This window comes from Alternaria conjuncta, assembly GCF_024043145.1.
Source record: "Alternaria conjuncta strain BMP 0040 chromosome Unknown scaffold_3, whole genome shotgun sequence".
NCBI lineage: Eukaryota > Fungi > Ascomycota > Dothideomycetes > Pleosporales > Pleosporaceae > Alternaria > Alternaria conjuncta.
This window is the reverse complement of record NW_026250092.1, coordinates 162,643-187,756: the sequence shown is the minus strand read 5'-3', so window position 1 is coordinate 187,756 and position 25,114 is coordinate 162,643. Positions and strand designations below refer to the sequence as shown.

Sequence of the window (25,114 nt, the reverse complement as noted above, 5' to 3'; positions counted from 1 at the left end):
CCTGAACAAGGAGGCAAGGAATGCACCCATCCTGCAGTTCTGAAAGAAGACCGATCGCGATTGCGGGTTTCAAATTCGTCGACCCGGGGGTCCAGTAGAAGGACGGTACTCTTTACCAAATGTGAAGTGACACACATACGCCTCAAGTAGTCTCCGGTATGTCTGACTTCTCCAGAATCTCGTCCAACAGTTCAACGAACCTCGCAGCCATCTTCTTTCCGCCCGCTTCGTTTGGCTCAACCCTTGCTGTATAGTCATCGGCCAGCTTGCCATCGAGCACCTCATACAGCGCGCATGACACTATCTCCGTACCCTCAAGCCGTATTGCTTTCGTCGCCATCTCGTATATCGCTTGAATGGCGGCTTGTAGCTGCCCCGGGTACGAGTTGTATCTTAGCGCCTTGAGCTGCGTATCAGCCCAACTGGTCTGCCCTAAACCCGACTCGAGTGGGAAGTATATCATGCAGACGATGACGGCGCGAGGCTTGGTTTTGGCGGTAAGGCGAGCGATGTAGTCTTGGGTCTTGGTACCGAACATGTGCTTAAAGTACTGCAGTGCGCTTGCGGTCCCGTTCTCTAGGCTTTTGCGTTGGGTCAGCCAGGCGAGCTGTAGCATGTGTCGTATCGTGGAAGGGTTCGGGCGCAGCGCAATGTCGTTGGCGCCAACGCTAACGATCAACACGTCGTTCGAACGAATATTATCGCGAATGAACTCGTCGTGCGGTAGGAGTACGTCGTCTCGATCTCGAAGCATGGATTCTTCTACCGCCGTGTTAATACAAGTCGCACGATGCTCGAGCAGGTTGTTCATCCAGAACGCGACATCGGGCTTCGGAACGCAAGGATGCTTGAATGCTGTATTGTAAACGCTTGGCAGATGGTTTGGAAGGATAGGACTAGTCTTGTCGACCCAGTGCTTGTTGTCAAGAGACGAATCCCCAGCCAGATATGCGATTGGTTTGTCCGGCCGTTCTGCAAGTGTAACATTGCGAAAAGTGGCGAGGTCGTCGATAGGATGGCCCTTCCACTCGAAGTAAAACCGGTCGCACTGGATCTTTTCCATCGCAAATGGGGATGAGGATGCCATTCTTCGCGAGATGTAGGCCGTCGTCAGGGAAAATAGGCTCCAGTCGGATGACCCATGCCAGCAATACGCGACGCTGCCACTGCTGCCGTCAGGTGATATCGTCTACATATTCGGGAAGAACCGCGGAGTTTGTATTGACGCGTGTTCGCGCGGGTTTGGAAGGGAGCATCTTCGTGATGGCGCGTGTGACGACGGATGATGTGGAAGCAATCGCGTCGAAGATGCGTGGGCGCGCACGGACCCCACTACCATGACATCACCGGGAACTCGATGAGCAGTTGCCCAATCGGGTGAGTTATGGAAAGGTGTCGACCGTTCCGCGCTTTCACGGAAAGCGCGTCTTAGGCGAATTGCGCGAACTGCGCGATAAGAGTGAATTGGGCGGACTGCGCAGCGTGCGTCCATGTCGTCTACCATCTGCAGGACGGCGGATCGAGGAGTTTAGCATCTCATTACTCATATATTAATCACTTCAGGGCAAGATGTTCAAGAAACAAGAGTTAAATAATGCTCTCTCCCTACTCAATCAAGGCGACTTGGTCAAGAAGACAAAGCCTATGCTACATTGCTGTGCCGAAATGTAGCCAAAAGCTGTTCCTGCATAGCAAACTGCTCGTTTTTGGCAGCGAGCTCGTCAGCCAACGTGCGATGCACAGGATCCAAGCACTTGGCTTGATTACGGATCTGTGCCTCCAGAGCTTCAGCATGCGCCCGATACTGACGAACGGCCTTGTCTAGCTCGACAACACGCTTGGTCTTTTCTGCATGATCCTTCTCGACATCCTCCATGAGGGCTACAAATTGGTTGGCGATCTCTTTGGGCCCTTTGATGTCGACTTTGGAGGTCGAAGACATGGCGCTTTTGACGCGCTGGAACAAAGAGTAGTTTCGCTTGTTGCTTGGTTTGATGTTGATTGTCAAGGCCACGTTGGGTAGGTCGGATGTAGCTCGCGTGTTAGCAGCAGGAGTGGTCACCTTGAACGGTGGGTCGCTGAGGTTGTTGATGGACTTACCAAGATCCTCCAGTCCAGCCAGCATGTCAGGGTTGATTACGGACTTGTTTGCGACAATTGGCGTGCGTGGAGAGGTCGAACTGTTTTGTAGGTCGGAGAGAGTCAGTGTACATTTGTTCCTTATTTCTTGTTCCTGATCCAGAGCCTTCAGTGTGGACATGACAGACACGAGCTTCGACTCCAACTCGGTACACTCCAGCGAAAGGCTATGATTTTCTGATGTCAAGCCTTCAACTTCCAGCTCTAGGGCACGCAGCTCGGCTTTGTTGTCTTCAGGAGCGATGGGAGTAATGCAGACATTTGTCAAAGGACCAAAGGAAAGAGATTGGGTTGCCGTGTCGTCGAGATCGATATCATGGAACTCGCTGGAAGCAAAATGCTGTTCGGCGCGTAAACTGCCAATGACTTCATTGAGATGATTAACTTCGTTGTGGCGTCGCTCGTTCTCATCTCTCAGTTCCCGGATACACTCCAAGTCCGTAGCCTGGCCATCAGTTAGATCTGCATTAGCCTTCGCAAGATGACGAAATCCTTCTGCTTCTGCTTCGGCGGCGGCCAGTAGTTCTTGAGCATCCACAAGCTGCTGGGATATACGCTTTTGGTGCTCCACGCAGTCGTGCTCGTGATGCAAATCTGTTGGGCGGCAGTTAGCTAGGAGAGTCTGGGCTTCGCGGTACGCGTTTCCAGGAGGCTTGAGGTTGGATAATCGAGCTTCCAGTTGGTCGATCCTAGTATCCTTGGCACCGAGTTCGGTTTGTAGCTGAGCGATGACGTGTGTTGCTTCTTGATCCTCCTTGGTACGCTTCTTCGTTGTTTTCCCACGAACAACTTCTTTTTCCATCTCGCGAAGCTTCTGCTCATCGGCCATCTTGACCTCGAGGGCTTTGTAGTCTCTGGACTGTTTATTGGACGCACTGGTCATGTCATAGATCTCATCTTTCTTCTTTGCTACTTCGTTCTTGTAGAATTGGAGTTCGTGAGAAACTTCGTTACGCATGTTCGTAGCCAGAGCCGAAGAACTTTCAAGTTCGGCGACTCTCGCTCTCAGTTCTGCGACTTCCAGGCCTTGCTCCGAGAGCATGCTATCATGACGCGAAGCCATGGCAATTTTCCCCTCGTGGTCATTGGGGATGAAAGGCGAAGTCGGCGGTGCTGAGTCCTGGTCAGACATCTCTACACTGCTCGTACCCACGCGGAGGCTTTTGATCGGAAAGTCTAGGTCAATCTAGGGATGTGCACTTTAGTCCAACAGGTCTCGCATTGTAAATTCAGGCAAACACCATATCGCTTCATTGTACTCGTCACAGAGTACTGGTGCACAGCACATGAACTCTTCGACCATACCCTCGCGGTATGTTGTAGCAACAATGCAACAGCGAAACTGTTGCTAGAGCTAGACGACCTGTTGCATCACGGGCCGCGGCGGTGTTGGTTGCGCTAGGTATCCTCATGCCACTACAGGTCAGCGAACATCATTCGATGGAGGCTGACGCTTCGCATAGCCTCAAGACTCCGTGACGACATGCCGCTGTACGTTCGTTGGCGGACATTGACCCGGTTCGTTGCATCGAATTGGTGAATTGATTAGAGTTGGGCCATGGAATGCACTTTTGTGCATCTCGGAGCGCACTGCGAATGTTGAAGAACCACAAAGCCAGCAGTCTAGTAGGCGGTGTATACGTGATGCGGCGCTGCGCTGCATCTGCCGTGTTGCCGGCATACCCTTGGCCGCGTCACGTCGCAGGCTGTGGAAAATGAAACCGTGCACCGCCACATGTGTTTGACGACGCTGCCCAAACACCGAGCGTGGGACCTTTGTGTTGAAACAAGACGCTGGACGCGTCCGAAAATAAAGCTGTCAAGTTACAGATTATTTTGAGATGAAGGAACGCGAAGATTGATTGTAGTGCGGGGGACAAGGCCAGGACAAAGAGGAGAAGATGCGAGAAGGTTGTGCAACACGTCGCATCGCCAGCGGCACTAAGAGCTGGGATCGCGGCGACTGACCAATCATGGACGCGACATGTGGCTCCCTGATCATGCGCCACTGCGAGTGACGTCGGTTTCAGGGAAATCAAGAAGGGACAAGGTCGTGGCAGCATCATCGCCTGCCAGCCTGTGCGGAGGCATAAAGAACCAGGCCGCCGCTGTGTTGCAGGCCTCATCGAGCCTCTCTACACTCAACTGCGGCAAACAACAAATACCATCGACTTTCGGTAGCGAAGACATCTGCAGCCACAATCTGCCTACCCGCTCCGTAGCCCCTGCAGCCATCCATCGCGTAGCCGTAGCGCCTCTTCTATCAAAATGGTCGCACCCGCTCTTGTCCTAGGCCTGCGCGGCGTACAAGTCGTCTTCAGCATCATCGTGCTGGGTCTTACAGCCTACAGTATGTTGCACACGGACCATTCGATGCCGTAGCGTTACTAACATGTCTCCAGTTGTCGATGCCTACGTCACCTGGGTGCCGGCGAGCGTCGCCTTCATGCTCTTCACATCCATCTGGACCCTCCTGGCTGTCGCATATCTCGTCCTCGCACCAGCTCGCTTCCCCGCTGCAGCCCACAAGTTTGCGATTGGCGGAGTCGAGTTTATTACCATGATCTTCTGGTTCGCAGCCTTCGTTGCAGTGGCCACTCGATGGGGTAACAACTGGTGGGCTGGCCGCCAAGGCACTTTCTACAGCTGCGGAGTCGCTGCCATCGTCTTCTCTGCTTTCAACTGGTACGCAACCTCAATTCTCACCCGCGACTGTGTACTGACATACTACAGGGTTGCCTTTGTTGCTTCGACCGTGCTTGCGGCGCTGCACATTCGCAGCTCCCCCAGGAATGACACCGCTCCTGCGCCGAACATGGCCGGCGTCTAAACGACGATTCTCTGTCGCGCGATACGGTCCAGACCAGCTGTTGGTCTTATAACTCATGATACCCATATCTTTCCTAATCTTACTCTTGTACACGCGGTTAGAATGTAATGTCCAGCGTGGCGTTCGTGTTATGGTGCGTCCGAACCCCCGATACCACGTTTATGATACATGCTCTTAAAGCGTCCCGAATAATGAGATTCTTGACTTTGATCTACTAGTTGCAGATGTCAGCTACAGTCTTGGTGATGATTGCCACGACGGCCCTGCGGCAATCGCGACTGACAGCGCCCCACCTTTAGCGACGCCGACGGCCACCAACCTGGAGATCATCGACCCTGCTTGGAGCAGTCGACGCTTACTGCAGAACTTTGTCAACTCCAGATATTCTCATCTCACCTCACTTAAGCTGTTTTACTTTTTTGCTGCCTCTCCCAAAGACGCGTCGGCTGCAACCAAGCGGTGCGCTACCCGACGCGAGTCATCATTCCCTCCTACACGCATCCATGCGAATCAGCAACGAAGCCAGCGCTGGTCGTAGGCCCTTGGCCAACGCCGCATTTACGACTACCACTCGCTAAGTTTCCGGGAAGTCTGACCGAGAGTTGAAGCGCGTACCGTGGATGCCGTTCATGCTCAGCAACAAGAGGGAATGCCTTGTGGAGATCTCTTACCTTAAGTACCGCTTGGCTGGGATGCGGTACATCCGACTCTTCCTGAGTGCTGTTGGACATTGATGAAGCACCCACCAGGAATCAGGATTACCATGCATTGGGGCTAACCTACCCCGGGAAGGACTCGGTGGCTGGCCCACTCACTCTATCTGTCTCGCGTGCATGTTCGGAGCAATCCCACGCGCTTCCCGTCGATGAAGTACCCACACACGGACATGTTGCTCCAAGAACATCAAGCTACGGGCTTGGTCTAGTTGGTTGTGGACTCTATACGAATTTGATTGCCATGCTGACGCCCCGACGCTATCCCAGGGCGTGATACTCGTGCATCAACCCCCGCCTGTCGCTTCGGTAGCTACGACACGAGCATTTGCCGCGTTCAAGCCATCGCTACCGCTTAATCCTCCCGATATTCGCGCTTAGTGCGTGCGCCTCTGGAAGATCATGAGCCGATGCTGGATGATTGTATCATTGAACTGGACAGAATCCTCAAGTCCTGACAATACTACTGTCCTCCAGGGCGGGATCTGACAAGAAAATCATCACACGTCTCATCAATTTGTAGTTGGACCCCAAATCCGTTCGTGCCTTGCGAGATTGACCGTTAATTCGCCATAGGACAAGATCCACGGTGTCGGGTCAACATTTCCTGTCCGTGCCGTCGGAAGAGCACGACTAGGCGCTGCCTCGCCAAAAGTGCCACTGCAACTTCGTAGTGTAACACGAGAGCAGGTCACGTACCAGCCAACAGGTTAAACACAGGCTCAAAAAATGCACTTGCAAGCAGCAAGGCGTTCGTTCGGGCTCTTCTGAGCTTTGTTCGGGATGATTAACACCCGATAATTGGAGGAACAAGCCCAATTTAACCGGCTGCCAAGGTAGGCCGCTAACGCGCCGCGACGCTTACCCAATATAAGATGCAGGTTCGGTATTACGGTCGTGTTCTCCGCCTTAGCCTAGGTAGGCTACGGAGCATCTGGGGTAAAGAGCCGGGGTAGTGGACCGCCCTGGGGCCACGCCGTATTATAAAGGGTAAACCCCGATCTGCTCGAGCACCAGCAGCCTCCAGCGCTTCCAACACCGGCATCATGGGTCTCCTCAAAGCTCAGGATGGTACTTCCGACCCCATCATCACCCGCATGGTGGAGCAGGACAAGGTGCGATGGTGGAAGAAACCGAACCTGCGCATCATGTACATCTGGCTCTTCTGCTGCTGCATGGGTGTTGAGATTACTTCTGGTTTCGACTCTCAGCTCATCGGCACACTTCAGTTTTCCGTTCCATTCAACACATGTAAGTCAAAACTGTTGAAGCTTTAGATCCACAAGGCTGACAGTCTCAGATTTCGGAGAAGGCTACAAGGACTCAGATGGCGAAGCCAGCATCGAACCCAAAATCATCGGTTTCATGTCCTCATGCTACCAGCTCGGTTCCATTCTTGCAGTTCCGGTCGCACCCTGGTTGAGCCAAAAGTACGGTAGACGCATGTCTATCTTCGTTGGTTCCGTCATTATGGTCGTCGGCGCTTTGTTGCAAGGTTTTGCTCAGCACAGTACGTACACAACCCATCCACATACACAGTGGCGGCGTATCTAACGCATTATCAGTTGGGATGTACATCATCGCACGTATGCTGCTTGGTTTCGGTATCCTCTTCGCCATCGTCTCCGGTTCTTCCCTGATCGGAGAGTTGGCTTACCCCAAGGAACGCCCATTCATGACCTCGCTCTTCAACGCATCTTACTTCATCGGATCCATCCTTGCCGCTGCCATCTCAATCAAGACAACGGAGATGGTTGGAAACTGGGGCTGGCGAGCACCATCTCTGCTGCAGATCTGCCCGTCCATCCTCCAGATTTGCACTGTTTTGTACGTTCCTTCGAACGAGTTTAGAGTTTCACACTGACTTTACTAGCTTGCTACCTGAGAGCCCACGTTGGCTAGTCAGCCGTGATCGCGACGATGAAGCTTTCGCCGTTTTGACCAAATACCATGCCGAAGGCGACGCCAACTCCATCCTCGTACAAGCCGAGATGGCCCAGATCCGGTCCACAATTAAACTCGAGATGGAGAACTCAAGCCGCTCGTGGATGGACATGGTTCGTACACCTGGTATGCGACGCCGTGTCTTCATCTCTTGCTTCCTCGGTCTCTTCACCCAGATGAGCGGAAACACTTTGATCTCGTATTACCAAAATCTTCTATTCAAGATGATGGGATACACCACCAAGTACGCCAAGACGCGCATCAACATCGCCAACCAATGCTGGAGTTTGATCAACGGTGTCACTATCGCTCTCGTCGTCACTCGATTCCGCCGTCGCTGGATGTTCATGCTTTCCGCTGGATCCATGACCATGGTATTCATGGCCATGACCATCGCTTTCCAGCGTCTCCAAGTCGCCGATGCCAACGGCACCAAAAACCAGGCTGCGCAAATCGCCTCGCTTGTCTTCTTCTTCGCATACTCGCCCTGCTACAACATCGGTAACAACTCGCTCACATACACCTACCTCGTCGAACTCTTCCCCTACGCCCAGCGTACCATGGGTATCGGTGTCGAGCAAATGTTCGGCAAGCTCGCCGGATTCTTCTCCGTCTACGTCAACCCTATCGCTCTTGACGCGATTCAGTGGAAGTACTTCGCTATCTACTGCGGATGGATTACATTCGAGTTCTGCTTCGTCTACCTCATGTACCCTGAGACGTACAACCGCACGCTCGAGGAGCTTGCTTTCCGTAAGTACATGACGGAGATGACTTGTATTGAGCTACCACTAACTTCTTCCCAGTGTTCGAAGACAAGGAATTCGCCGACGAGGCTGTCAGGGCTGTCGAGAAGACCGTCAACCACGGTCACGACGACGGAACGGTTACCGAGCACGGCAAGATGGAGACTACTACTATCGAGCGCACTGCTTAGACCGTATCTTGTCAACAGTCTGTCACTGTCCATCACTCTTCGCTACATAGAGTACGCGCCCGAAGCTATTGTTGCTTCGGTGAATCTAAACAAGTTTCGCGTCCACGATCATGCCGATTGCTTAATTTTGATGTCCATTACTTTTTTGATATCACGCTTTTGAGAAAATGCGCGTCAATCTAATAGTAATAAAAGAACCAGGATGATAAAAACTGATGTAGGTAGCGCGATGGTTGCAATAAGCATTCCAAGGTTGGTGGCGGAACTCAGGTCTTGACGCCACGGAATTTCGATTCGCCGCGCCACACTAAGCTCATCAAGCACACGCCACCCGCCATCTCAACCTTGAACTTCATCGTCCCTTATTTTCACCTTTTTCTTTGACCTTTGTTTGCTCATGTCATTTTTTCCGGACATGGCATGACCCTCACCATCCTCTTCACTCTACTATTTCACACGTCGATTTCATCTTCTTCCGTATTCTCCTCGGTCCCGACTCGTACATTACTCTCCAGTTCGGCTAGTACGACTTCTTCGTCATGATCAGCTAGCTCTCTTTCACCGATGTCTAGATGCGCTTGCTCTGGGTCGACAGGTCCTCCTTTGAACTCTTTGCCTTTCCCTCGCCTTGCGCTGTGATGTATGTTCTCTTCTTCTTGTGCTCTGAGAGCGTCGAGATCTTTGAGCCGTTGGCTGAAACGCGTAGTTCGCGCAGACGGCTTCGTTTTGGTCTTGGGTGAAGGCATGTCCGGGGTTTTCTCGGCTACGATGTTGTCCCTCGCTTCGTCGATGCGCGTCGAAATATCTGCGTGGGTATCTGTCGAACTTTCGGACTGGGCTACATCAGAATCGTCTTTTTCTGAGTCCACTTCAGATCCGGCATCTCCAGGGCTCTCATCGTCTTGGTCCTCATCTTCGAAATTCTCGTCGTTCGTATCGCCTTCACCGTCACTATCCGAGTCGCTGGTAGTACCGTAGAGCACGTGTTCTACTGCTCTGAACTCTATCCTCATTCTGTGAAAGTACCATCGATTCGCATCGGCGTCGTGCTTCTTATCGATCCTTGTCTTCCAGCCCACCATCGCATCACGGAATGTTGTGTAAACAGCATCGGTGCGGTCTACAATGGGTTCTGTGTTCTCCAGAGCGTAGAGGAGGTGCGCAGCGGTCTCTTTGATCGGTTTGGTAGTGCAATTTTTGTGGTAAAGATTGAAAGCTTCTATGTCTCGTCTAAAGTCAATCGGTGGAGTAGGCTGGGTGAAGGTCGCCATCTGAACAAACTTGCGTAGATCTTGCACCTCTTCAAGAAGGTTATGGGGATATTCAGTCTAAGTAGAAACAAAGTTATGTAAGAGGGTAAGGTCAACATGTTTGCTGCTTGCAAGACTTCCAAGGTTGTCAAAGCCGCATATACGGTGAACAATGAGCTCATCAAAGTTCAGTACGTAACGTGCCTGAATATCGCAATCAACTAGCAGTATGACGGTTTATTCTACATGGTAATGATAGGAAGATATGTATCGAAACGATGTAGCGATGAGCTTAGACCGAGCCGCACAGAATGCAAACGAAACTTGCGGTTACCATGGGGACGTGCCCAGGTGAAAAGAGCGTACTCTACCTTTGCAAATTGCGCGTCGTCAAGCGACCTCCACAACAACCTCACGCCTGCCTCAAAATTTCTCAGAATTTTTGACGCTCACATACTAATCTGATCATCTTCAGACTCTCGCCTCGCCGATCCGATATCATCATGATGGATCTAGCATCCCAACTTCACGAGCAGTTCCGCCTCAGCGGAGGGCAGTCGTTTCTGGCCCAGAACGAGATCGAGGCCACCTTCGCGGTGTTGTACGGTGCGCATTCCCTGAGTATTCGACATTTGCCTTGTCCGCACACTAACATCAAGTTCCAGGCGAGTCCACCGAGAAGGACCGAACCGACTTCGACCTGCTGTTCCGCGGTCTGAACCAGGACTTCTGGGACCTGCAGCACGAGCTGTCGGTGAACACAGTTGGGTGGTGGTGGGCCGGGGTCGCAGCATCCCGTCTGTACGACCGCCTGAACGGGTTCATGGACAAGAGGGTCAGGGCATTGGCGAACGGCAGCCCCATCCTCGTCAAGGGCTTGCCTCCGACCATGCCAGGTCCAATGCTGTCGAAGTGGGCGAGCGACTACGTCGCCAACTCCCCTGCACCCTCCGCGCCTCTTTCCGCAACACCTCGGGGAAGCAGGATAATCGCCGGGGAGACGAAGACTCGTCGCACGGCCCGCATCCGTCGTGAGAAGCGCGAGCGTAAGGCAGCCGCTCTGGCCAAGGGTGGTGCATAGTACGCTGGTGGATGGCGTTGGCGACTACATGTCGGCCTCAGGATCAGGATACCCGAGCTGTGTAGATGATAAGTACACTACGTAGTCCTATACCATACCCGGACTTACCTCACTGTCCGAGGTCAAGCATTCTCATGTGCTTCCCCATCTTTCCTCGCTTTTCTCAACCTAATGTACTCCTCCAGTGTAATCTTCCGCACCACTGGAGTGGTTACATCCTCACTGGCGGGAACATTCGTCGTAGTGACATCGCTGCCTGGCACTGACTTCATAGCAATACTCGCAGATGTTATAGCGTGGGGCGCCGATGTCGTATCCGGGGTTGGTTCTGCAGTGATCGTCCGCTCACCGTCGCTGTCATGGATTATCACAGGCCCGCTCATATTGAGGGGGATGTCTGGTGTATGAGCCTTTGTAGAGAACAAAACCAGTCGTCTCAATGTTAGCATGGTCCTCGCTGCCCTTTGCTCTTGCTCGGTGTGACGTTCGCCTGTTCGATCAGGCCTACCAATGCGGTGATCAACCCATCCCATGCGACTTAAACTTTGATGAGGCCTGGTAGTAGCAGCGGTGTCCTGCTGACAGCGATTTGAGATCGTGATAGTGGGAGTATTTCGTGGATTATCCGACATCTCGCCAGCTTTGTAGATTGGAAGGAAGAGTTCTATGGTTCATTGAGGGCTAGCCGAGTCAAAGTAGTGGAGATAATGCGGCTGTTCAAGCCGCTATATTACAAAGTCTGTCTCGGCTTACGACGGGCTATATTCCCGCCACAGTTAGGCAAATCACTAAAAGTCGACGTGAATGAGCAATTGATTCTAGAATATCTGTAGTGGGTGGCCGCCTGATTTGTAATGCGTGAATTGAGTCACTGCTTTCTAGGTTCAAGAAGGTATGTGCACAAAAACATCCCCTAGCAGGATTTGGGCATCTTCTCGTCTTCGAGAAAGGTCTACTCCTTCCATTCATCAACACCCCAAAACTCGCTCCACATATCCTCTTGCTCCATAGCCATCTCTACGTCTTGCTGTGTTCGCGCAAGTTCGAGTTCCATTTCTCTGACCCTATCGTTTGCAGCATTCTCCTTCGGCCTACTACCAAAACCCTTGTAGCTCTTATGGCCGAAAGTCTTCTCACCGGCAAGATCAGCCGGAAAGGCCTTAGGACGACTCGGAGGCTTCAGAAGTGCGTCAAGTTCTTTAGCTTGAAGTCCGGAAGGGCTGTCGTACTTGAACTTGAAGTCGTTTGCCGCGGATGGCATGAAACCTTCGCCCTCATCCAGTTTCAAGGGCTCAGGTGCTGGTTGCTCAGATTCGATGGTCTTTGAGCACAAATCTTTACTTCCGGGAGCAGCGGAAGTCTTATTTCGTGTCGAACGACGAAGGGGTGGATCCTCGCGCGTGTTCTCTTTATTAGCCGAGTGGGTCGACTCCAAAGTCCTTCCAGAAGCGGACGGATTCATTAGCCTCTGGACAAAATCCATGCTCTCAGGATCAGCAGTGATGTCACTGTTTGCCATCTCCCTTAGGATGAACGCAGCAGTGAAGTCATCGTTATCCACATCGTGAACAAGCGTGCTGCGCATAGCGCTTTCATGCTCACCTTGAACAGGGTGTATGTAGCCTTCCTGTCGCTCGACCTCGGCTAAATATAGGAGTTGCCGTTGACGTTCGAGGTCCTTAGCATGCTCAAGATCGAAAGCATCCAATGGTTCGTCAGCATCCAGCGATTGCGCTAGGCTGTCTACTTCCCTTACAACCAATATCCTGTCGTTTGTGATTCTTAACTTTGGCAGCTTCAGAGCAGTGTGTTGTCCAGGGAGTCGAGGTAATGCTTCCTGCGCTTTCTGCGAAGTCAGGAGACCCCTGGACTTTGAGGGCCTGTTCCGTGTCTGCTTTGCTGGGCCTTTCTGGGCGGGCGTCGCGGAGTCTTGTACCAGAGATTCAGCTAGAGCAGCTTGCAGTTGTTCTTTTTCGGTTAGAACTGGATCCCGAGAAACCTCGTTCAAATTGCGCGTAGTACGGCGGACCCATGGGGAAGTTCCACCGTGGCCGCTCCCAGATCTCGTTACACGTTGTGAAATATGAGTCGTGGGCGTATTTGAAGAATTGGCATCTTGTTGTTCGGGTATATCGAACGTTTCTTCAGCAGTAGCCATCTGTACCACTGACATCGAAGCCGGATGGGGTGCTTCGGTCTGATTATTTGCCCTTTCCTTTATAGCTCGCCATAGCGAAGTACCCTCTTTGAGACGGGGCATATTTGGTTGGTGGTCGTGAGTTCTTACTGAGGAACAAAGTTTAGGACATAAACTCTGGAATTTTCAAGATGAATGGTATTGGGATTCATTCACATGCGTATCTACTCTGTAGTTGCACAGTGCTAACCCCTAGGGCAACAATGGGTGTGAAACAGCTTGAGAGGACACGATAGCTGCCCAGTATAAACTCAGTTACATTAACGCTTACTAGAAACTAAAGGAATCGTCGGAATCAAGATGCAAGAGATTTTGTGAGTGCATCTCAACCCGATATTAGACTTTCATCTAATTCACTACATGAGGGCTGTTTACCCAGATACTTCCTCAGCAAGTGGAGGCCCTGGATGACTACCTATACTGCTTGCAACTCTCAACCGCGATCATTCCCGCCACAATCACCGACTCTCAACTAAATCCTCCAGGCTCAGCCCAGTCTTGGTCTTTCCAGGATCTAGGCTCCCCTTGCATGGTTCGTTCTTTCTGAATGGCCCTCTCAGGAAATGAGTCAGGCCAACCGTCTTTGCGCCAATGCTGCAACCTCCAAGTTGAGTAATAGCTGTATGGGTCGTCGTGCCATTCAATACGTGGCTCTGCATACTGGGGGTCTATGGGCGAGAGTTGTTTCTTGTTCTGGAACACAGAAGCAGAGGGTTGCGCTTTGGTGATCCCTAAAATCACCCTGATCTTGTAGTCGGCCTCGGTAGTTACTTCCAGGCGGTTGTCTTCGCAGATCTTTTCGATGGCTTCGTCGAATACGGAAAGGGCACTGCGGCGGTCTCTTGGTGAGCAGATATCGCTGTCGTGATCGTTTGGTATCTTTTTGGTGAATCGCAGTCGTTTCTCGCGGAGACCACGGGCTATGGTGGTAACAGAGTCGTCTTCTAGAGGACCTTGATACTGGAAGTCGCTCATAGAGAGGCCGGTTTTTCTGGTCGGTGGAGGATTGGGTGGAGTACGGCGACCACCTGAATCATGTGGGATGCTGAATGCTTTAGGCATTAGGGATGTGGTATAGTAGAGCAAACTTGGGAGTGGAAGAGAAAGAGAAGGGTGTTGGTAGGCGGAGGTTATGACACACAGCTAGGCAACAAGACTTTATAGGGTCCATAATCTGAGTGATACTGCTGTGTGATCGCGTGCGATTCTTGATGAACGTGACTGCAAAACAAACGCGCAGTACTAGGATACGAGTATGAGAGCAGTGACGGTTCTTATGTTCGACCATCGCCACAGAACAGGGCAAGAACAGACAACGACATTCGCCGCCCGATAGCCACTTCTCAGCTCTTTCATGACGTCAGGCCTCGTTCCCAGAGCGGAAGTCAGACCCAGTGTCTCTTTCCCTACTCCGTTTCTTTTGCAGGTACTCAATCCCACTTGAAGAGCTTTTCGTCGTTGTTGACCTTGCGCATGAACTTCCTATGGAAATATTAGACTCACTCGATCGGACCGAAAGAGCGCACCTACTGCCTCCTGCTCAGCTTCCGAGCTCTGTTTGCGACAGAGCCCGTCAGGGCAGATCGCCTGACAGCGTTTCTGCTGAAGATCATGACGAGTGACTGCTTCTCGTTCCTCTCTCCGGCCATCTTCTGATCGCTGGTGCTTTCTGTCTTCTCGCGGAACCCAAAGCTCTTGTAGTAAGCCTTTGTGCCAGGCTTGTTTACCGAGCCGTCATCGAAGCGGAGGTCGGCGGCCTTGAAGATGTTCGCATCCCTGCCGTAGTGTTTGATGGGATGTGCCTGAGCAGGCGAAACGGAAGACGAAATGGCGAGCGGGGGCGCTCGCATTGGAAGTGCCACGGGGCCTTGACCTAGACCTGTGACATTGATGTCAGCATCAGTAGCCGCTGTGGCACGTGTCATGGTGATGTTGAAGAGGTTCTGGTGGCTTTGAGGTTCGAACGGATGCAGAGTGTTGAGGTTGCGAGAGACTCAAACATATATTTAAAGATTAACTGGAAGATTTCGAAAATTCCCTTCCTGGTGAAAGTGATCATCCTAATTGGGCCTATCTGTACTCTCTTTTCACCGCTATGCGTTTTCATCGCCATACCTCTAGAATGAATCACCTCGTCTAGTTACTGGTGCCCGGGTCGCTTGATTCGGCGTGGCGGCGTTGTAATGTCTTGAACATCCTCTTCATAGTCGCTGTCGGCGCCTTCCCCTTGGGAAGCACTGCTATCCTATACAATGTCAGCGCCGCGCAAATGTCAGTTAGAGAGATGCAACGTACATCTCTGGAAGTGGTAAGGGATACGAGATCACTGGCCATTGACGGTGGCGGCGGAGGCGGAGAAGGTGGAACAGACACGGCGGTAGAGGTGCCGATCAGGGGTTGATTACCCTGCGCAGGCAAGGCGCTGAGGGGAGTTGGCCGCCCAACAGGCTGTCAAATCTGTCAGCTGGACACTCTCATACACCTTCGACTAAGACTAACTTATTGTCCACCTTGGAGTATTGTCTGGACGCTCAAGTACGTAGGCAAAGTCGTGGCAAAGGCGTTCTGGATCTCTTTCGCGAGGCTCTCTGGGTCACCTTGTCGCGCCTGGCTCCTGTTGATGATGTCTTGAAGGGCTATGGTGATAGCGTTGAGAGCTCCACGAGCTGACTGCTCAACGAGGGCATAGTCTTTGTTCTTGTCGTGCGCTATCTACTGCGTTAGGTTGCACTGGCAAAGCTTTAGCATTACTTACCGAAGCCGTAAATAGAGGTGAGCACAGTGTCGTCTACTCCAGGCTCGCCGTTGTCTGCAGCCTCGGAACGATCGTCGGCGCTGCTGTCGTCTTCGGGCTCGACGTATTTTCTAGGCTCACCGCCTTCCGATTCCTCGTCGTCGTCGTCTTCGTCTTCTGAGTCTTGCTCGCTAACAAACTCCTCGTCGAAGCCCTCATCCTCTTCGCTGTCATCAAGCGGCGGCTCCTCCACCTGGGCGTCGTATGCATTATCGGTGGCTTCGGACTCGTTTAGCCAGTCTTGCCATTCCCGACGAGAACTGAAACCTTCCTCCTGCCATTCTGGGCGCCCCTCTCGGACATTTGTCGAATCCGGGTTCTGATTTGACATCTTGACTGGACGTGAAAGACAGATAGACAGCCCGGGTTGAAGATATTGTTGAATGATTTCGAGGGGTTGATATACAAAGGAAAGCGTGGTATTGGCAACTATAATATCTTGCGTGGCGCGATATCGCAATCTGCAGTTAGGCAATGTGCGCAACTAATCGCTGTGTCACACCATGTTAGATTGAAGGCAGCTGATAAACGCGTTAATGAATATACATGTGCTGGAAGGGTGATTGGAGTACATACAGGCTGATGCCTCATTAGGTATGGCCCTAGAAGTCTGGCCTGCCAGAGTCTCTTCTTCAAGGTAGTGAAATTGCAGGGAGGTCAATGAATGATGGAGTACTCAATTCTGTTTTAGTATAGCTATTTGGTCCAAAAGAAAAAGGCCAGGTTGGAGGGCTTATAACCACCTTGAAGATTGGCTCGCGGTTTGCTACACTGAAGTGGATACGTCGAGTAAACACTGACACTTCCACAGCAAGCAGATACTGTGTGCCTGGCGTGGAAAACAGCTGCCAGTCAAGCGGTCGCACCTTTGAGTGAATTTCTGACTACTTTGACATTGGCGTTTCCTAATAGATTGTATTGACGCAGGCGGGCGTATACACCTGCTTGATGGTTTGCCTTATCGAGGTGGGTGACTACGAGGTCAGCATCGGTTCCTTCCATATGATCACCATCTGTTGCATCGCATCTCAAATTCATCACTGCTTGGGTCTTTGTTCCCTTCAAGACTCCACAAGATCTTCCATCATTTACTTTATAGAGACCACCGAACAGGTCCAGGTGAGAGGAAGGTGCTCGCTTCGGCGCTATCGGATTTACGGGCTAGCTGCTGTGAGTGTACCGTACACGCATCGTGACCGCAAAATCATGGCCAGTTCGGGCTGCAGAAGCTATGCTGAGTACCGGAGCTGATGGAATGTGACGAGGAAGAGAGGAATGGTAGACGCAGGGAGTCGTAGCGGCGATCTGCTGATCGTCGGAGATTGGCGGCTGTTCCTCCGATGCATCGCCAAGAGGGCAGGAACGCCTCATGCGGCGTCTCTCGCCGTTGTACTATGTAGTTCGCGTCTTGGAATGCGGGTGTCTTTGTCGATGCTGTGAAAACTGGTCTCGAAGCCATGCGACACTGATGCCCCCGCGACGCGTGTCCCTCAGCAATACGAGGCCGCGCCACACCAGGCCTGTTCCACGCGTCTCGGTCGGGCCTAGGCTCCCCTGAATGCGGGCGGACGTTCGCAACGCGCTTTTTCTCAAACATGGATCGGGCCATTGCGATGGGGTGAAACACGTTGTGGCCATCTTCGATCTTGATCTCTGTACTCTCCTCAAGCTACTAATCCGACAGATGCCACACAGCAAACGCTAGCGACCATGTCGTCCTACCGGAAGCACATGCCGCGCCCGGCCCGCCTCGTCTTCAGCGTCATCCTCATATATGCCTTCTTCTGGGTCAAGGGCTGGCCGCGCACTTACGACGACGAAGAGCTCCCGCCGAGCAAGCGCCCCCAGCAAGAGTCCAACCTCGGTCCGCACCAAGTCGACCACGACCAGCTCGTCGTCGCTGTCACCACGACCGCAAACGACGTCTACAACAAAGTCACGCCTCTCATCCTCAATACCAACGAACAAGACCACGGCACGCTCCTGCTGTTTTCAGACCTACAAACCCAGATCGGAAGATGGCCCGTCTTCGACGTCATCTGGCGCTACAAATCCGACTTCATACAGAAGACGAAGCAGCTGGAGCGATACCGCGCTCAGGTCGACTATGCGCGGAGGAGCATACCCCTGGCTAAGTTGAAGAAGGAGGACCCGGAGGAAGAGAAGAGGGAGATGGAGATCCTGGACAAGTACAAGATACTGGAGACTATGGCATCTGCGTGGGAGTACAGGCCAGACCGCAGCTGGTATGTCTTCGCCGGCGATGAGACGTACGTCAACAGGCCAAACCTTCTCGATTGGCTGAGTCAACACGACCCAGACGCGAAGCACTTCTTTGGCAACCCGCCTGCCCCAGCGACGGCGCGCGTCCCCGATCCCTTCGCCGCCGGAGGCACGTCGTTCATCCTCTCGCGAGGCGTAATGCTGGAGCTGTTCAAGAAGCGCAAAGACTTTATCCAGAACTGGCGGGAGCAGATCGCGGACCACACGACAGCGTTTGATCTCGTCGCCAGCGCGCTGCAGGCCGAGGTGAAAATCACCTTTACCACAGTCTGGCCCAGCATCTCTGGATTCGACCCAAGCACAGTGCCTTTCTCGCCCGCCATATGGTGCGAACCTATCCTGCTGATGCACCACATCACACCGGACATCGGCAGTGATCTGCTCAGATTGGAGAAGGACCGACCCTCGGACCAGCCCACCCTGCGCTTTGCAGATCTATGGTACCGCTTCATGGCCCCGGAAGACTTGAATTACACACGCAATGATTGGGACAACCTATCCTCCGAGTCTTCGAACAACCGGTGGAACATCCTTTTCCAAGGCGGCGAGCATCAGGACGCGGATCGCGCTGGGAACGGAGAAGCATCGCCAGAGGCATGCCAAGAGTCCTGCGACAACAGCAAATACTGCGTCCAGTGGTCCTACTCCTCGGTCAATCAGAGGAATTGGAACGAAAACCCGCCGACTAAGTGTCACCTGAGCAGCAGTATACGCTTTGGAACACACAAGGAGCCACAAAAGTTAAACATCGATGGAGAAAGGGTCACACTCACCTGGAAAAGCGGGTGGAAGAAGGACAAGTTCAGTAAATGGACCAAGCAGCAAAGGTGCAAGGAGCAACAGCAGTAGCTCCGTAGTCTCGTCATTTTTAGCGTTCTAGCGGTATTCTTATCTCTCAAATCCCAGCCCGGCTTTGTTCCTATCTCCAGTACTTCTTGTAGTTCGGCCAAGCCCACTTCAGTTCTGTCTCAATCCGCTCGCCCCAGCTCTCCTGTCTAGTCTTGACTACTATCAAGAGCCGTTGCAGGATGTGTGCCACCTTGACTTCGTCGACCCCAGCACCAAGGCCCGTCATCTCCGCCCCCGCCGTGACGTCTGTCTCATCGCCAGAGTCCACGTTGTCTTCGACGTCGCCATCGTGCGAACTCAGGGCCTTCTCAACATTCTTCTCCACCTCTCCATCCAGCCCAGAAACCGCAGGCTCATCGACCAATGCTCCAAGACCGAGGCCGACCTTCGTACAAGCCATCTTCAAATCTCGGAACCAACCCTTTTTCGCATTCACCACCTCAGCATATCCGGCGGCAACGAAGTAGAAACCGCATAATGCCTTCAGATTATCCATGCTTGGGCGCTCGGATTTCTCGTCCAGAAATGCCCAAAGACTGACAAGGGAGAGGCGTTCGTTATCGCGTCGCGAAAGACTGATGTTGCGGCGGAAGAACTGGATGTTTCCTTGGCTTGTCATATATGCTGAGGCTTTGTACGTGATGTTGTCGAGGACAACGTTGCCCAGGAAGAGCGAGTGTGAGGAGAAGCCGACTCTGTCGTAGTCAGGCCGCTCCCAAGGAACGTTGTCGACATCGAGGAGCGCGTTATAGACGTCGGGGAAGTGTTTCTGCGCGAGCGCGTCGATCTCGTCGTACATGTAGGCGCCGGGGGGTTGTGACTCTATGTTTTGAGCCATTGTGGAGGATATGTAGGTGGTAAAGGGATGTAAGAATCTGAGGTTAGAGGTCAAAAAGATAGAGCTAGCAAAGTTCAATTCGAGGTCACTGTGCGTTGCGTTTGCAGTGTGACATCATTGCCGCATTCGGCCTCAAAAGTGAAGGTGAAAGTGCACCTCGTGGAATCAAAAAGAGCAAAAAAATGAAGCCTAGTGGAAGTGTCCCCATAAGACTGCATTTAAGGGGTTTCGAACTGACGAGCCGATAGAGAGCTTTTTGAATCAGTGGTAGTGTCGCCAGAGACGGCTCACTCTCAGCTATGTGTGCTGTTCGATGGGAGATTTTGAATTTAGACAACATATACATAAGTATCACAGTACCTAGAGCCTGATAAGGACGGAGATCGGATCATCAGAGCTTCATACACTGTCGCAATAAACGCGTGAATACACGATCACTATCATTTGCGAATGCCATAGAAGATGTCGCACGCAAGAACTCCAGTGCACGTGCACGTGTTCATGCTAGCGGCAGTGGACCGCCTGATCCTTCCCGGAACAAGCAACGCTCCTGCGACCTGCATCTCCTTAGCCTCATCATCAAAACCCGTCAATCGCGATACATTACTGTAGTTTAGAGGAGCTTGCACCAGACTTTTCCGCATGCTTTCTCAAGTATTCTGAGTGTAGGGGGACGAGCGTCTGGCGACGCGTAGTAGCTCAGACGCGCCAACATTACCGCGCGACTTGCTGGCAACAAGGCCCGTGATCCTTGACAAACAATTGACCAGACATCGGATGCGCTGGAACGCGACACAGACGGCAATCCTCGGCGACTTATCACCTTCCACAAAAACCGGAAAATGTCCCTCCAGACAATTCGAAAGCTAATGGCCAAGGCCGGCGCCGACTCCTGCATGGATGCACTGCCACCAGCGGATTCCCTGACCTGGATTGAAAATGCACTGGATGAGGCGGAATCCCCAAGTCTGTTGATCGGAAACGTAGGCAACCGCAACGTGCTGACTTATCTGCTGCCATCCGGCGGTGGTTGGGAGGTTCGCTACTGCCTCAGATCCATTGGCGATGACCGCGCGACCTCGACGCTGCCATCAATCACCGGAGATGAAGCCATGACGAAACCTCTCATCGTTCCGTTCAAATACTTCACAGATGGAACGAAGACCAAGAAGCGAATGCTTAGCATGATTATACGTTACTACTTCCTTTTGCAAGGTCATATAAGCAAAATCGATGCGTGGAACGATGACTTTAGTCGGCGGTTATCGTCTGTGCTGAGAAAGGTCTACGGGAATACCGATGGAAGCCATGGGATCTCTAAGCACCCCCGAGAAACAGGCGAGACCGTGGAGGAAAGCTCAGAGCCAGAAGACATGGAAAGCCCGAATGGATTGCTGCCTGCCAACCGAAATGGCTTGGTAAACGCACCTGAGAGCAACGTCACATACGATACCCCACATGGTATGAGCTGGGACGGAAATCCGGATTTGCAACTACTATGGTCATACCTTGCTGAGCGCGGCGCGTTGCGACTCTTGGAGAATATTCCCGATGCTCATGACATGGAATTCTTGGATCAGACGTACATCCTAGAAGCCCAACCGAAGAAATTATTTGTCGGAACCCATGCGAAGACAGAGCACAGAATCTATGCCTACATGGTACGAATAGCGCAGCGGGGTTTCCATGAGATCCGATTTTACCTGGAAAGCGCTCGTGGTACCTACGCGTCAATGTCCGCCGAAGCTACAGGGAAGCAGCGCATCTTGCACCCTTTCAGCAAAACTTACCCCAGAAGTACCGGTCCAAGCGACCCACCTGACAAAGCCAGGTTGACGCTCATGGTCAAGTGGTATTTCATCGCAGCTGGAATTGCTACGGACTGCGTTTTACACGAAACCAAGGCCTACCCCGAGCGTCTCCGCTGCGCACTGGAGTACATCTCTGATCAGATGGGCCCTAGCGCCTTCAAATCATCGGGTACCGTACCAATGGATGACAGTATAGCAGATGAGAGTAGCGAAAGCTCCTACACCCCAGAGAAGCAGAACACCCAGTCGACGCTGGCCAATGAACCCACGCCTAAAGCGCCTCGCTTCCCGCAGAGCGTTGCGCGTAAGTCGGCCCCTTCAATCGCACGTCGTACAATCCCTCATGCAACATCAACGCAGAAGCCGCTGCCGACAACCTCGGTTCCCAAATCTGCCAGCCCTGAAGCAGATGCAACACCCACAGCCCCGCCGCGCAACTCCAAGCGCTCAGCCGAAGACGAAGAGTTCGACGCCCTCACCAGGCTGGTCATGCAGCAAAATGCTCTGACGAAGGACCTCAACAATGTTGATCACGAATTGGAGGTTATGGATGCGCGTTTCGAGGCTTTCCAGGAGAAATGGAAACGAGAGCGCGCGGAGTTGGAGAAGAAGAGAGACGAAATCGAAGAACGCAGGGCTGAGGTGAGGAACATGTTCAAGAGGCGGAGGACGCTCGATGTGGAGAGTGACTAATAAGAGCGTGTGATGGGCGGTCACGTGTGCGAACCATGGTTGAGCTCTCAGAACAACGAGAACTCTGGTTAGTTATGCGAATTCCGGTATATAGGCGCTTGAATGCAGCCCCATACATTCTTTATACGAATTATCTTCCATCCTTGCTGGGTATTTTTCTTAACAACCCGCTCGCCTATTGCACATTCAGCTCGAATATCAGTCGACATGAACCTGAATCAACTCCTCAACCCGAACACACCGCCGCAGCGGCTGCTGAAGTCTACATGTGTTTCAAAGAGCGCTTCCCTGCACTCTCAAAGCAAGACCGCTGCGTCGCAGCAGACGGCGAGCCCTCCAGTATGTCAAGTGGCGTCGCGAGTCATCCAAGATTGCCTGCCTCTCGACTCCGCGGTCAAGCCAGTAGCGTGCCCTACTGAAAACCGACCTGAAGTGACTGGAGAGCCTTATGCCCAACCCTCGCAGAAGACGACAGCGCATTGTAGTTCATGTAGGGCTTCTTCACCTGCAAAACTACCACATACTCTGAACTTGTCAACGGCAGTCGCACCTCGACTCGAGCAAACACCCATAAGAGACGTGAGCACACCGCCTGTTGCCGCGCCTAGTGTTACTTCTCCTGCCACCATCAAGAAAACAAGGAAAGCGGTCAAGCAGGCTCCAAAGCGTCGCAAGAAAGAGGAAAAGCCCGCTTCGGTCACCGCAGCACCGTCGCACGAATCGACAACTCTTCGCACTCTTCTTCCTCTACTACTACCCAAAGATGCCAACGTACCCAAGGCCGATCTAGCTACACCTTCCAAGCAGATTAGTTGCTCTGTAGCTCCAGGTCTAGACCTAGATGCTGGACCACGTAAACTTATTCGAGAAGTACCGCAACATCCTCTGGACCTACCCGTTCCGGACGCAAACGAAGCGAAAAGCAAGAAGCGCAAACGGGCAGCACCCAAATGTGACAAAAGGCCAGACCCGTCCTCTACAGGTCACCACGCCCGGCGTAAATGTTTCGGAAAAACGGAGGTTGTGACAGTGGGTGGGTGGGTAGCGTTCAGGAGGGTAGTGGCGTAGGCGTAACCTTGGAAGGCAAGGATGGTGGAGCAAACGCTTCTCGCGGTGACGCAGACTCCATTCATCTCGCGATATAGTCAGCCCTTTGGGGGTTGTATTGATATCTTGCCTCTGCAGAAACAATAGTAATTCGAGGTCACCTCGACTCGCAGTCACCACAGATGCGCTGGGCCCATCCACTCAATTATATAAATATCTTATATTCCTTCGGTGACATTCCCTTCTCCCACCTCCTACATCCGCTCCCTAACACCTAACACAGCCATGTCAGATGTGCCGAGGCGAGCCCAAAAGGTCCGCGTGGTGGAAAGCAGCGACTCATCAAGCCAGGCATCCGAGGACAACAGCCCGCCAGCCAAAATCGATCCCAAGGCCAACAGATTCCGTCAGCACTATGCAGCCATGAATCCCCATCGACCTAGCGCGGAAATCAACGGCAGGTATGGCATGTTCTCTCAGGTCGACCCACGCCTTCCACCGCCTGCGACTCCGAGCAAGACGGTTGCGAAGCGCAAGAGAGCGACCTTGGATAAGACGGGTAGTAACAAGAAGTCAGAAATGAAAGACATATCAGAAGAGCGAGAGCAGAGTTCATTGTTCGAACCGGAGTCTGATGGACAGCAAGATGCAGACACTGTTATGCTGAGTCCGCCTTCGACGCCATCAGCCAACGTGCGCCTACCAAGCCGCAAAAAGAGAAAGAGTACTGCCACCCCCCTCTCTACCGTCTTCGCACTCGGTCGCCGTAGGAACAAGCCCATCGTCATCGAAAGCGGATCTTCAGGCTCTGACTCTGACTCTGACTCCGACACAAACTCTAACATCGTCGTAGCTACACGAGACAACCTCACGACCAAGGCCACCAAAGACCTCATCGCTACCTCTGCCATGCCTGGAGATGTCTCAGTCGTCGATGAGTACATCAGCATCCTCAAGGACATTGATACTCACTCTTCCGAGACCGCTAAGCATTATCAGGTTATTGAAACACTCGCCGAAGAAGAAGCCACCATATCTCTCGCCCTCGACGGACTTGCTGACGAAGAGGAACAGGAGTATGCCGACATTGCGCAAGCATGCGCTCTGTGCATAAAGGATGACATGGCAGAGCCCGACATAGCCGCTGACTTTATCGCTATTCAGGCCTCAATTGAGAAGCGAAACAAAGAAGCGGAGGTGGCTCGTCAAGCTGTACCTGAGATCATGGCGAAAAGGAAGGAAGAGCTAGAAGCGCAGAAGTTTCAAGCACGCTACAAGAGGGAGGCTTTAGAAGAGGAGAGGACAGACTCCGATTGGGAGAAGTTGCAAGAGAAGAAGTCGGAGTTGGAGAATCGGGGTGGCATGGCCATGGGGTTTGAGCTGGGCAAAAGGTTGGCGAAGTAAGAAGGCGCAAGGTGACCTCGGTGACCTCGCATAGTGCGTCACGTGTAAGCCTGCAATGCAACGAGATGCTATGTCAGCTGCTCAACCATGGGCCTAACGAGGTGTTATCTGGCTGGGATACTTCTCGACTCAGTGTAAGCTGAGATGATTCGGAGACTACATGTACCTATCAATTAGCAACATCTAGGACTCACACGGGCTTTTGCTTCAAGTAAACACTGAACAATGAGATTTATGGGTATACCAGTAAACTAGCGGACCGTCCCTTGAACCACGGAAACCCAAGTTGAAACGCCTTATAACC

The 25,114-nt window shown here is 52.5% G+C and overlaps 14 protein-coding genes across 14 annotated transcripts; 6 read left to right on the top strand and 8 right to left on the bottom strand.

Annotated features, from left to right (window-relative positions):
* Window positions 1-142: 142 nt before the first annotated feature.
* On the bottom strand, window positions 143-1,063 carry J4E85_002019 (uncharacterized protein; the record flags this gene model as incomplete). Its single annotated transcript, XM_051466299.1, has 1 exon — window positions 143-1,063. The coding sequence occupies one exon, from the start codon at window positions 1,061-1,063 to the stop codon at window positions 143-145; it is 921 nt and encodes a 306-aa protein (XP_051329154.1).
* A 579-nt stretch (window positions 1,064-1,642) lies between these two features.
* On the bottom strand, window positions 1,643-3,271 carry J4E85_002018 (uncharacterized protein; the record flags this gene model as incomplete). Its single annotated transcript, XM_051466298.1, has 1 exon — window positions 1,643-3,271. The coding sequence occupies one exon, from the start codon at window positions 3,269-3,271 to the stop codon at window positions 1,643-1,645; it is 1,629 nt and encodes a 542-aa protein (XP_051329153.1).
* A 1,136-nt stretch (window positions 3,272-4,407) lies between these two features.
* On the top strand, window positions 4,408-4,969 carry J4E85_002017 (uncharacterized protein; the record flags this gene model as incomplete). The annotated part of the gene is made up of 3 exons (XM_051466297.1): window positions 4,408-4,489; window positions 4,542-4,824; window positions 4,873-4,969. 3 exons carry the CDS (start codon window positions 4,408-4,410, stop codon window positions 4,967-4,969), a joined length of 462 nt encoding a protein of 153 aa, XP_051329152.1.
* Window positions 4,970-6,728: 1,759 nt separating this feature from the next.
* On the top strand, window positions 6,729-8,563 carry J4E85_002016 (uncharacterized protein; the record flags this gene model as incomplete). Its single annotated transcript, XM_051466296.1, has 5 exons — window positions 6,729-6,933; window positions 6,983-7,192; window positions 7,248-7,509; window positions 7,556-8,379; window positions 8,433-8,563. 5 exons carry the CDS (start codon window positions 6,729-6,731, stop codon window positions 8,561-8,563), a joined length of 1,632 nt encoding a protein of 543 aa, XP_051329151.1.
* A 452-nt stretch (window positions 8,564-9,015) lies between these two features.
* Window positions 9,016-9,834, bottom strand: J4E85_002015 (uncharacterized protein; the record flags this gene model as incomplete). Its single annotated transcript, XM_051466295.1, has 1 exon — window positions 9,016-9,834. The coding sequence occupies one exon, from the start codon at window positions 9,832-9,834 to the stop codon at window positions 9,016-9,018; it is 819 nt and encodes a 272-aa protein (XP_051329150.1).
* Window positions 9,835-10,319: 485 nt separating this feature from the next.
* J4E85_002014 (uncharacterized protein) lies at window positions 10,320-10,894 on the top strand (the record flags this gene model as incomplete). Its single annotated transcript, XM_051466294.1, has 2 exons — window positions 10,320-10,419; window positions 10,479-10,894. 2 exons carry the CDS (start codon window positions 10,320-10,322, stop codon window positions 10,892-10,894), a joined length of 516 nt encoding a protein of 171 aa, XP_051329149.1.
* A 952-nt stretch (window positions 10,895-11,846) lies between these two features.
* On the bottom strand, window positions 11,847-13,154 carry J4E85_002013 (uncharacterized protein; the record flags this gene model as incomplete). The annotated part of the gene is made up of 1 exon (XM_051466293.1): window positions 11,847-13,154. One exon carries the CDS (start codon window positions 13,152-13,154, stop codon window positions 11,847-11,849), a length of 1,308 nt encoding a protein of 435 aa, XP_051329148.1.
* A 405-nt stretch (window positions 13,155-13,559) lies between these two features.
* On the bottom strand, window positions 13,560-14,153 carry J4E85_002012 (uncharacterized protein; the record flags this gene model as incomplete). The annotated part of the gene is made up of 1 exon (XM_051466292.1): window positions 13,560-14,153. One exon carries the CDS (start codon window positions 14,151-14,153, stop codon window positions 13,560-13,562), a length of 594 nt encoding a protein of 197 aa, XP_051329147.1.
* Window positions 14,154-14,521: 368 nt separating this feature from the next.
* Window positions 14,522-15,016, bottom strand: J4E85_002011 (uncharacterized protein; the record flags this gene model as incomplete). The annotated part of the gene is made up of 2 exons (XM_051466291.1): window positions 14,522-14,573; window positions 14,622-15,016. The coding sequence occupies 2 exons, from the start codon at window positions 15,014-15,016 to the stop codon at window positions 14,522-14,524; spliced, it is 447 nt and encodes a 148-aa protein (XP_051329146.1).
* A 211-nt stretch (window positions 15,017-15,227) lies between these two features.
* On the bottom strand, window positions 15,228-16,216 carry J4E85_002010 (uncharacterized protein; the record flags this gene model as incomplete). Its single annotated transcript, XM_051466290.1, has 3 exons — window positions 15,228-15,336; window positions 15,631-15,799; window positions 15,847-16,216. 3 exons carry the CDS (start codon window positions 16,214-16,216, stop codon window positions 15,228-15,230), a joined length of 648 nt encoding a protein of 215 aa, XP_051329145.1.
* A 1,379-nt stretch (window positions 16,217-17,595) lies between these two features.
* J4E85_002009 (uncharacterized protein) lies at window positions 17,596-19,017 on the top strand (the record flags this gene model as incomplete). The annotated part of the gene is made up of 1 exon (XM_051466289.1): window positions 17,596-19,017. One exon carries the CDS (start codon window positions 17,596-17,598, stop codon window positions 19,015-19,017), a length of 1,422 nt encoding a protein of 473 aa, XP_051329144.1.
* A 70-nt stretch (window positions 19,018-19,087) lies between these two features.
* Window positions 19,088-19,855, bottom strand: J4E85_002008 (uncharacterized protein; the record flags this gene model as incomplete). Its single annotated transcript, XM_051466288.1, has 1 exon — window positions 19,088-19,855. One exon carries the CDS (start codon window positions 19,853-19,855, stop codon window positions 19,088-19,090), a length of 768 nt encoding a protein of 255 aa, XP_051329143.1.
* Window positions 19,856-20,697: 842 nt separating this feature from the next.
* J4E85_002007 (uncharacterized protein) lies at window positions 20,698-22,359 on the top strand (the record flags this gene model as incomplete). The annotated part of the gene is made up of 1 exon (XM_051466287.1): window positions 20,698-22,359. One exon carries the CDS (start codon window positions 20,698-20,700, stop codon window positions 22,357-22,359), a length of 1,662 nt encoding a protein of 553 aa, XP_051329142.1.
* Window positions 22,360-23,691: 1,332 nt separating this feature from the next.
* J4E85_002006 (uncharacterized protein) lies at window positions 23,692-24,810 on the top strand (the record flags this gene model as incomplete). The annotated part of the gene is made up of 1 exon (XM_051466286.1): window positions 23,692-24,810. One exon carries the CDS (start codon window positions 23,692-23,694, stop codon window positions 24,808-24,810), a length of 1,119 nt encoding a protein of 372 aa, XP_051329141.1.
* Between the last annotated feature and the right edge of the window lie 304 nt (window positions 24,811-25,114).